The 10,828-nt window shown below is 37.7% G+C and overlaps 1 protein-coding gene across 3 annotated transcripts; it reads left to right on the top strand.

Moving 5' to 3' along the window:
* Positions 1-536: 536 nt before the first annotated feature.
* On the top strand, positions 537-8,558 carry LOC104594230 (transcription factor LHW-like). 3 transcript variants are annotated; one of them, XM_088899600.1, is made up of 11 exons: positions 537-2,210; positions 2,332-2,415; positions 3,101-3,190; positions 3,403-3,511; positions 3,854-3,895; positions 4,315-4,374; positions 5,201-6,916; positions 6,998-7,099; positions 7,196-7,345; positions 7,465-7,590; positions 7,716-8,558. In XM_088899600.1, exons 3-11 carry the CDS (start codon positions 3,144-3,146, stop codon positions 7,890-7,892), a joined length of 2,529 nt encoding a protein of 842 aa, XP_088755726.1. In that variant the 5' UTR covers positions 537-2,210; positions 2,332-2,415; positions 3,101-3,143; the 3' UTR covers positions 7,893-8,558. The 3 variants fall into 3 exon arrangements, with proteins under 3 accessions (XP_088755726.1, XP_088755725.1, XP_010252756.1); XM_088899599.1 differs by lacking the exon at positions 2,332-2,415; XM_010254454.3 differs by lacking the exon at positions 2,332-2,415 and having other exon boundaries at positions 541-2,210; positions 5,234-6,916.
* Positions 8,559-10,828: the final 2,270 nt, after the last annotated feature.

The raw sequence follows: 10,828 nt of genomic DNA, 5'->3' as shown, positions 1-10,828 counted from the left end.
ACAAACAGTAATAGTAATAAATGGATGGTGGATAAAAGAGGAAGAGAAGAGAGTCATTCCCACCTTTTAGCATTCAATGTATGTATAGAGACTATAGCAGTAAGAGCTTGCAACAGTAATAAAAATTTTCAAAGCCATCCCCATCTCCAACAGTGGCCGGCGGGGTTACGATAGCGACTTGAGATTTTGTGTTTGTCTGTCCTTTCACTTTATTATTCCCTCATCTTCTCTTTTTCTTTATATTAAACGCAACAAACAAAAAACAAAATCAATTACATGGAGACACGGAACGGGCCTGAAGCCCTGAAAGATAAAGAAACAGGAACGGAAATGGATGTCCACTCCACTCCATTTACACAACGTACATTCCCCCTTTTGCTTTTTCTCGTCAGCCCTGCAACTCTCTGCTTCACTGTCAAGCTAAAATAACCCCCCCAGGCCCCATCGTCCCATCCTGCTAACAAATCACCCAAATTCCTATTTAACTTCTCTCTTTGCAAATGTTTTATCAATTTCCAGCTCCAGCAGAAGAGCGCCAGCTGATGATTTCCAGAGAAGGGTAATTGTAACTCCTGTTCCGTTTACTTTACTGGTATCACCCTAACCACCAATCACTAATCAACAGCTCTTCGATAAATGCAACACCAACACGTTTCGATTATTTTACCCCCTACTCACCAAACCCAAAAGACCCCAGCCGATGATTTTACCTGTAACCGTGGTTACTGGTTAGCGTAGATTCCGAGTCTTGTCATTGGTTCAGACTGTTCTTTTTATAATAAGCAGTAAGTAAATGCTGAGATTTTGTAAACAAATCTCGCTGTTTAGTGTATCAAGAAATGTTTCAAGTGGAGATCGCCAGTATCCAGTAAAAACATAAATGAGATTACCCCAGAAAAGCGATAACGCCGAGAACCAGGCTTCCCTGACATCTTCGGCCCCGCTAGTCGCTAGACACTAACAGAGAGATTTTATTTTAACCCCGTAAATGAAGAAGATCCCTGTTCCCATCATTCTCGGAGTATCGGATTTTGTTCGCTGAACAGAACCTCGTTTCTATTCGTTCCCCCACCCCCTTGCTCTCCTTTTCACCTTCCCTATAGCCACCTTCCTCTCTCTCTCTCTCTCTCTCTCTCTCTCTCTCTCTCTCTCTCTGTATTAACTTACTATGGTTGGCCTTATTATCTTAACCGCCATTGTTGCCGCGAAAAAACCGCCGGTTTCCAGCTTCAGGATATCTTTTACGGTGTTATAAAACCCACCCTGCTTTTCTTTTTCTCTGTTCACCTTCGATTCAGAGGTTGTCAGAAAACACCAATCCTCATTTTTAAAGCCCTCTCTTTTTCTCTCTTCAACTGATAGACTCAGAGCTCAAAACCGCTTCTCTTTCTTTTCGCAGGAAAATTACTCTTTTTTTTTTTTTTGGTCCAGTAAAGCTGCTTGCTTGGAAATAAAAAAGAGTATTGAGAAGAAGAAAATACTTCTTATTACCCAAAAAAAATATAGGGACTACTTCTTTGAGTGAAAAGCCGCATCCTTCAAGTGTTGTAGTATCTCTTCTCCGCTCCTCATTGCTTTTCAGTTCTGTAGAAGCTCTGCAAATAAGGATAGAGAAACAAAATCTTCTTCTTCGTCTTCTTCGGTTGGCTGTATGCGGCTAAAAACAGTTTTTGACGCTACTGCTTGGTGACGGTGTGTCGTCAACGGCTTTCAGAACTGAAGCGTCTCCTCTTACAGAGAGTCCTTCTCTCTTCTTGTTCTACGACAACTGAATAAGTTTTCTTTCATGTATTCGACAATGTGAGGAGCCCCACTTATTGAGATCCAGTATTCCTTCCCTTTTTCCTGTTCCTGAGAACAAAGAAGAAGATTTCAGCTGCTCCAGGAGTCGGTTCAGCGAGGGGATCCCTCATTTTGAACGTCTGTTGTGGTACGAGGTGCGTTCGTGCTAATAGATCTGTTGATCCACATTGCAAAGCCCGCGATGAAGTGGCACGGTGATCTTCGAAAGAAACAGGCGGGGAGGGGATCTTGCCGTGGAAGCTAGGAATTGTTGTCTGAGCTCTATTTATCGATCGATCTGACTTGTGTGAGTCTTGAACCAGAGCAGAGATGGGATCCCTCCTCATCAAAGAGGAACTTAAGACTCTCTGCAGCAGCAATGGATGGTCATATGGAGTCTTCTGGCGCATGAATCGTCCAAATTCCATGTAATCCCTAAATGCATTTATGTTTTCCCCCTCTTAGCATATTTTCTTTTAACTTTTTTATGTTAGGATTCATGTGATAACTGTTATTTCTGAGTCCTGACTAGTTGTTTTTTTATGTTAGTTGAGGTCTCTGGTTTGTTTCATTTTGGCATCTTTCAAGTTATTGTTGAGCTTTTGGCTTGTTATGTTCCAACATTGTCCCAAGGTTTGGTTTTTATTCTTTTCCTGTTATTATTGTTTTTCCTTCTCATTTCTGATTTCCCCTTATATATGTCTTTATTTCTCTGTTTTTCATTTTTGTTTTTTCCTGGGTTTTACCATGAACTTCTTATTTTATGTTTTTCGTTTTTGTTTTCTTCTGGGTTGTATTTATTTGGTTACGATGGCTTGCCATAATAAGATATCGATATTTCAGAGAGAAGTAGGGTTTAAAATAAAGCTTTAATTTTTGTTCTCTTTAGGCTATTTCAGTGGTAATGCTTTACAGGTCCAGAAAAGGAAATTTCAACCTGATAAATTATTACCAGATTGCTTGTTTGGATAGTGTCGTCCTCATGTCTGATTTGCAATTACCCGGGATCTCCTCTTTGTTTTCTATTTTTAAACCCAACTTGATGTTCTATTCTATTCATGCACGTGGCCCTGATATTTACTTCCCTAGACATGTCTGCAAGTTCTACGGGTAATTGTCTGCTTGTTCTGTCTAATTTTTGAAACATGATGTTTTGCCTTGTTGAGAATGCGTTGCCCTCTTCTTACTGATGCAGTTTTGGAAATAGTTAATGGTTTTGAGTGAAGCACAATAATTTGGGGATTGTACCTTGGTAAGGCTACTATATTTGGATTTTACCTTATTGCTTACTGGTCTTAGTTGATGTTAAATTTTCTAGGTTATTGACCGTGGAAGACTCCTACTTTGAAGAACCTATTAGCATGGTTGTTGACAAGATGCTTCAACAGGTCCACATGCTGGGACAGGGGTATGCTTGCTGTCATATGCTGCTTAACTTAATTAGGCTCTTTTATTCGGGTTTTTTTTTTTCATGTAAAAAAAAATCAAAATTCTGTTACCAGCCTATCCAGGTGAAAGAAATTTTCTTCTATGTTATAATGATTGTTTGAAATGCTTTTGCAAGGTAAAAGCATAAGGGGCCATTTTTGATGGGGCTAACTTTATGTTTCTTGTCCTTAGCATCATTGGAGAAACTGCTTTTACTGGGAAGCACCGATGGTTGTTCTCAGATACTTACTTTGAAGAATGGGGTTACCCGGGATCTGTTGACAACGAAAACACATTCCAGGTATTGTTTGATGTTAGATACTGCATTGGTTCAGATCTTTTTCCCCCAACATTGCTGACCCCATGTCAGGAAATTTCTCAAGTTCAAAATGTTTTGGGTGATGACTGATTGGTTTAATGGCCCCATGTAAATTTGGGCATTTCTCCATTCTTATATCAAAATTGTGAGAATTCTACAGACACTTTGTCCTTCTTCTCTTTATATTTGGTAATTCTCTAAAAAGTTCTTGTTCCTTTAGGGGATGGAGGATAAAAGGTTTTTAGTGTAACAATTGTTGAACTTCTGGCCCTTTTCATTGCTGTGAACAAATTATGAGATTACCTTCTTATTATTTTTTCACAGGATAATTCAGAGTTTCATCATCAATTTTCTTCTGGAATAAAGGTACATCCTTGTTTGTTTTGAACTAATGCATAGGTTGAAAACATATTATATCTTATACTAAGGTTTTCAGTCCAACTATGGTGCATTTACAAAAATTCGCTGCACATTAAATCAAGATTTCAACCAATCACATTAAAGACATCACCTCGTCTACATACTTCCCATTGGTCCATGTTTTACAAAGTGTATTTTCACATTTCACAAGGTGTATTTACCATCAAAACTTAACAACATTAAAGATAGCTGTGGCATGTCATTTTATCACTGGTTCCCGTTTTTTTCTTTACAATGTGGTTCATGCCCCATAGATTTTGCCTTCAAATTTTTACTCCTCAAAATCATTTACTAGTATATCTGTCATCTTTTTTCTCATTTAAGGTCTTAAGAATGTCTAATGATCACTCTGGTTTATTTTGCAGACAATTGCTGTAGTTTCTGTGGCACCACTGGGGGTTTTGCAGTTTGGATCCATGGAGAAGGTTTGTAATAGATGAAATGTGCACCATTGACAAAAAAAAATAATAATAGAAGAAGGAAGCACTTTGTTAGTATTTTAGTCAAAGCATTACTAAGATTATAAGTGTGTTGACACCTTGATCATGTGAATTGAAAGTTCAATATTTTCATTGATGTGGTTCAATTATACCTTGTGAACTGTTGCTTGTAAAAGCTGTGTGTGTTGTAAGTAAAGGCTTTACCGCTTTAGCACCGATCTCTAATATTTTTGTAGCTTGCTTTTATCATTTTAGCACTGTGAAAATTACATCCAACTCTGTTGTAGACTATTCAATTATTAGCTACCTTAGGGAAGGTTTACTACTGAAAAGTTCAAAGTACGGTTTTCTTGAAGCTCCTATTCTTCCTGTTTTCTATAAGGAAGAAGAGACCAGTGAGAGAATCATCATCATCCAAGCCTTGTCCCAACTATGTGGGGTTTTTTACTACATGAATCCCGTTTTGCCATTCTGTTCTGTTTCATGCCATATAGACCAGTAACAGCATATATCCTTAAAATTGGTTGCATATCTTGAAGCAAGAAAGGCAAAATGATATGTTTCCATTTTGTGCATTATCCAACCATCTTATGTGTGAATTTTGTTTTCTTTTTTTTTAACACTGGTCTTGGGAGTGCCACCAATCTAAGCCCTAGAACATGACTAATTCCTAGAGGAATGCGTATGCAGTAACTTTTAGCTGGCTTTTGCATTGTATTACTAGGTTTAATCCATTGTTTTCAAGTTCATCCATGCAGTTACTATCATCTTTGTTGTTAGTACAGAGGTAAATTTCAATATAAATTTTCAGGATTTATTGATTACACTGATTCTGCTGCAGCAGATTCTGGAGAGTTTGGAATTTGTGGATCATGCACAAAGTTTATTTCGCCAGTTGGGAAGTCATGATGGGCTAATCCTGTCAGGAAGTTCATGGACACCTTTGAACAGTGAAATTTGTGATCAAAGTGGATCATTTGCATCAGTAGTTTTGCCTGGGAATTCCTTTCCCAATTCTGAGAACATGAATTCCTTGCTTGTTGATAACAGCTGCAAAAGGCTGACACAAACAAATTCTTTAGAAATCCTTCCTCAGTCTACCTCATTTACCTCAGAGATGCAGAATGGCAGCATGACTACCTTGATTGGCAACTCATTTCATCCCAAAAACAAATTTCAGGTGGCAGGCCCTGAAGCTCAAGTGACATTATCAACTAGTACACATTTAACTCAGGCCTTGTTGCAGTCTACTAACAATTCTGCTCACAATTCTATACCCCAAAACACCAATACAAGTATATGGAGTGAAGAAAATCCAACCATGCCTTCATTTGAACAACAAATGCTAACAGGAACGGGGATGCATGGTTCTCCAAAAATGTCTTCTGCAAACCTGAACATTCCTGAATCTTGCAGCGCAAATACAACACCTAAATCAGTATCTGGCTTGGATTCGCATGAGATCAACAGACCTATTGGGAGTGATAGAATGAAACTGGTAGATATCCGGTATCCAATTCCCTTGTCCCTTGCAACTGAAGGTGAAATTAAAAAAGCATTGACCAGTTTTCTTACATTCCCTGTGGAGTCCTTTCCTTCAAATGCTGCAACAGTTCTCTCTGAACACAATTTAATAGATAATCCTCAGTGGGTTGCTCCACCATCAGAGCAGACCAATAATGAATTGGCTACAAAACCAAATGACAATCTGTCACAATCTCTAGGACTTGTTTCAGTAGAAACTGGCTTTTCTGGAAGTAATGTTTTGGATGGTGTTGCAAACCACCATGTTGATGCAATTATGATCAATCCTATGACCAAAATTATGAATTCTACTGCTGCAGTTCATAATGGGAAAGAGCATTCTTGTAACCTTCCATTGCGAATACCTACTGATAATGAACTTTTTGATAGTCTTGGATTGAATTTTGGGTACTACCAGGGGAATGAGTGTTGGGATGATATTATAATGCCACCAGAAAGTAGTGGTTGCTCAAGCTTAAGTACTATTATATCTGAATGCATCTCAGAATTAGATGTTGGCTCCAAGACTGGTGCTCGGAAAAGTTTCTTCTCAGAGTTTGGAATTGAACAGCTGTTGAATGATGTTTGTAATTCTAACTCTGTTGTCAAGCCTAGTACTGAAAATCCATCATCCACATCTACAGTAACAAGAACAGGCAGTACCTCTGGGTATAGTAATCAAGTTCAGCTGGCAGGACTTTCTTGCTTGGGAGGAAGTATGGATGTGATGCTTCCTGAACCAGAATCTACTCTTGAGAGGATGAAAATACATGGAAGTGAGAAAGAACCAGTCTCAAAGCCTCAAGTTGGTCGTTGGATTGATGACAGTTACAGTATCAACACTGAGAGTGCTGTTAATCAGACTAAGAGGCCAGAGGAACCAGCAAAAGTTACCAGAAAAAGAGCTCGGCCTGGGGAAACTACTCGACCAAGGCCAAAAGACCGCCAACAGATCCAGGACCGTGTGAAGGAGCTGAGAGAGATTGTGCCAAATGGAGCAAAGGTACTTACTTTTAGATATTGAAGTATGAATGTGAAGTATTGCATGGATTACTGATTTTGTTAACTTGCTCCTATGTAACAGTGTAGCATTGATGCTTTATTGGATCGTACTATCAAGCACATGCTCTTCTTGCAAAGTGTGACAAAATATGCTGACAAACTTAAAAAAGTTGATGAGCCCAAGGTAAGTAGTTATAATGAAAAATTAAGTCAAGGGTCTAGGTATTTAGTTAATGATTTCATCTCAGTGATATTTAAAATTAAAATCGCGGTTGTACAGATGATTGGGGAGGAAAATGGTGTGGTTCTGAAAGACAACTCAAGTGGCAGTGGTGGTGGCACTACTTGGGCATTTGAAGTTGGGGGTCAAACCATGGTCTGTCCAATTATAGTTGAGGACCTCAGTCCCCCTGGCCAGATGCTTGTAGAGGTAAGGAACAAAAATTGTTTATGCAGAACTTCACAGGCTTTATTATCAACTAGCCTATTTTGTGTTGTGAATGTCAAATCTTATCAACTTGGGCTACTTGATTCTTTTTTATATCACAGATGCTCTGTGAAGAACGGGGTTTATTTCTTGAGATAGCAGATATAATTCGTGGGTTTGGATTGACAATCTTGAAGGGAGTAATGGAAGCACGGGATGACAAAATATGGGCGCGATTTGTTGTTGAGGTAAATTTTGATTAACATTAATTAAAAAAAGAAATAGAAAAGGATCACCTTTGATGTGAAGGAAGCATCTGGTTGTGTTCTTTCTCCATTTTTCAATCAGAAAACTGATATTAGGTATGATACAGGCAAACAGGGATGTAACCAGAATGGATATATTTCTTTCTCTTGTTCAGCTCCTACAGCAAACAACCACCGGTGGGATTGGTCCAAGTAAGGTCATTGACATTGGGGTTCCACCGTTTACCAATTATCAGCAAACTCCCATGCCTCTTCCAATCAGTTTGGTGGATAGAATGCAGTGAAATTAGAACAAACCATCCGGAGATGCCTTGAGCAGTCATGCATTGACTGCTGTGATTGGCATTCAGCCAAATGACCTAGCTTAAATAATCGCCACCAAGCTTTCAGATTAATTGGAAATCCTCTTTGTTAAACAAGGGAAATGTATAATGGGAGTTCTATTTTCTCATTGTGTTCAAAGCATGTGGTGGAGATTGGGGTTGAATGGGGATGCATGTGCATGTTGCTTATAGGATGGAAATTTTCTTTGAGATGAAGGGCTGGCTCTTTTCTTTTGGACATTTTTTCCCTTGAGAACAGGTGACGGACAAAAGATCCATGTGAAAGGTTGTTCTTAGAAGTTAGAATGAGCCCTGTGAAAGGTTTTGAAGCTAGTTTTGGCTTTGAGGGGATTTGACTCATTTGATGGGGTTCATGTTGGGATCAATAGAGATGGAACGACGGGAGGAGAGATGTATGATGATGTGAAGGATGGCTTTTCTTTTTGTTCTTCTCATTGCCTTTGTATTCATATATCTTCTTAAATTGAAATATCTCTCTCTCTCTCTCTCTCTCCCTCCTGTTGGAAGCCAAAATTGGGTGATCGTGGGACATGTAGAAAGGTTGTGTTAAAAAGGATTTCTTTTTAGATACTGCAATACCATCTAGACATTTTATTTCAATGTTGAAATTATAAAATTGTTTAATTTTATTGATACAACCAACATCCTGATATGCCGGACCGTGCATGCAATATGCCCCGTGATCAAAATAACCTTGGTTTCAATTGTATGCACCCCACTTCAACTTCTCTATATGTCAGGTAATGAATTCCTTCCTAAAACAAAACCCTTCTCACAGAAGCCATGGTCCCAGTGCTCCGAACTGGCTCCCACCAGTTTTTCTACTTGAGTGGACTTTTCCCTAATTCCACAATAATAAATCATACCATAACTTTATTTTCTCTCCAAAGTAAAAAAGTGTTTCGATGGGTCAATGTTACCCTCTCATTGGCTAGTGGAGTCCTATGAAACATGGACTTTTGGAGGAAGAAAATGATTGCTGCCTTGGGCCGACTGTCTTCCACACTACTATTTAATAATCTATAGAAATCTCATCAGAGAGAGAGAGAGAGAGAGTGAGAGAGAGTAAGTAAATCAATATGAATCCATGGACAAGCTTAATAAGTTAGATACAATTTCTACCATCGGTAGAATGTGGCCTATGCACTTTCAATTGTTTAGGTATTTCAGGTTTGGGTGGTACACCTACAAAGAGAAAAGGAAAAAGGATTCTAAAGTTGGTAGGAATTCATGAGAAGTGTAATCCTAGAAAGTGATAGACTTCTAAAATTGGCAAACAAGAGTTTATATTCTTAATCTTTTTTCGCTGCAACTTGCAAGCACACTTACAGTCTAATTGTCTTGTACTTGTTTGTAGTGGTGGCAATTGGGCAGGGTGGGTTGGGTTGGGTTTGAGTTGAATTTTAATTTAACCCATTAACCCGTTAATGATCTAGTTATATAAAATTAAATAGATTGGATTCAATCCAAGACGGGTTAAATACTGGGTGGATTGGGTGGATTCAGCGGGTTGGATGAAAAATTGCCACCCCTACCTGTTTATTCTTAAAAAGGAGAGAAATGGTGAAGCATCATCATTAACTTTCTTAACAACCATTGTGATTGACTGATTTCTCTGATTTACGGATATGATCCATTAATCCATATGAACGTCCCTCTTACCAGGATATATTAGGAAGGATCAATTGAAAGGGTAAAAGACAGACGACAGTAATCCATTAAAAGGATATATTTTAAAGTTGAAACAAATGTATTATACTTGTCACCTTGCTCCCTCTTCTCATCCTTTTAACCTGAGGCTTTGGGGCCTTCATTTTAGATCTTGGGAACCATGCATCATGTTTATAATGCACAATTATATATATAAGTAAAAGCTCATGAATTTTGGTGCATTAAGGGGAAATCTATGATGCTGGAAATACATGATACCAGAAAAGGCTTTGACCAATTACAAGCTTCCGTGAATTTTGGTGAAAATCCACTTGATTGGTTCTATTTTTATTGTGCCAGTTGATTGATTGTAAGTTTTTTTTTGGTATCATATCTTTCAGACATCATAGTCAGACCTTTTCATAGTCTAGATTTTTATGTGTTTCACATTTTTTTAATTATTCAAATATTGTTTTGGTATCATTGAAAAATTCATAATCCGGGATTCATCTTTCTTATAAGATCGAAAAATTCTAGCACTATGAAAGTACCACAGGTTTATAATACTGTTCCTAGTGCATGGCCCTAGTTTGGACTGTGGATGTATTAGCCAATGTCTGGGCTCTCTAGCCCTCTTTATTGTACTAGTAAGTATGCACATGCTTTGCACTTGATAATTTGTTATGATGATGATGATGGTGATGGTAAATAATATGTTTCCAAAATTTTTTGCATTTTTTATATTTCTATGTCTATAAACATTATTCTTATTTGTCATACTTATTTTTGTTTAATATGATGAATATACATATTAGAGATATATCTAAATGTTTTCTACTTTTTTTTGTATTTTTACTTTTGTGTACTTTTCATATTTTTTAATTGTTATTATTATTATTTAATTATGACATCAAGCATTGATACATTTGACCCAAATGTTGAATTGTTGACTCACCAATCACCACCAAAAAGGAAAGCAATTCCATTTTTAGGTTGGTTTTAAAATTGTATTTTATTTCTATCATCAATAAAAACAAGAGTAAATGACTTAAAACCTCCTTGATATTTCACCTAAATACTGAAAAATCCCCTCATTTTTTTAACTTGGACTTAGACCTCCCCTGTTTTGAAATTTTCAATTTTCCCTTTATTATTGGTTGTCTTACGTGGACAAAAACCTCTCCTTACCGAGAAAAAGGCAACATTAAACAAATTCCTGACACAAA

The sequence above is a fragment of the Nelumbo nucifera genome, chromosome 3 (genome assembly GCF_055504915.1).
Source record: "Nelumbo nucifera cultivar China Antique chromosome 3, China Antique-T2T, whole genome shotgun sequence".
Classification (NCBI taxonomy): Eukaryota; Viridiplantae; Streptophyta; class Magnoliopsida; order Proteales; family Nelumbonaceae; genus Nelumbo; species Nelumbo nucifera.
Note: the sequence above shows the minus strand (reverse complement) of the source record. Positions and strands in the feature narration are given on the sequence as shown.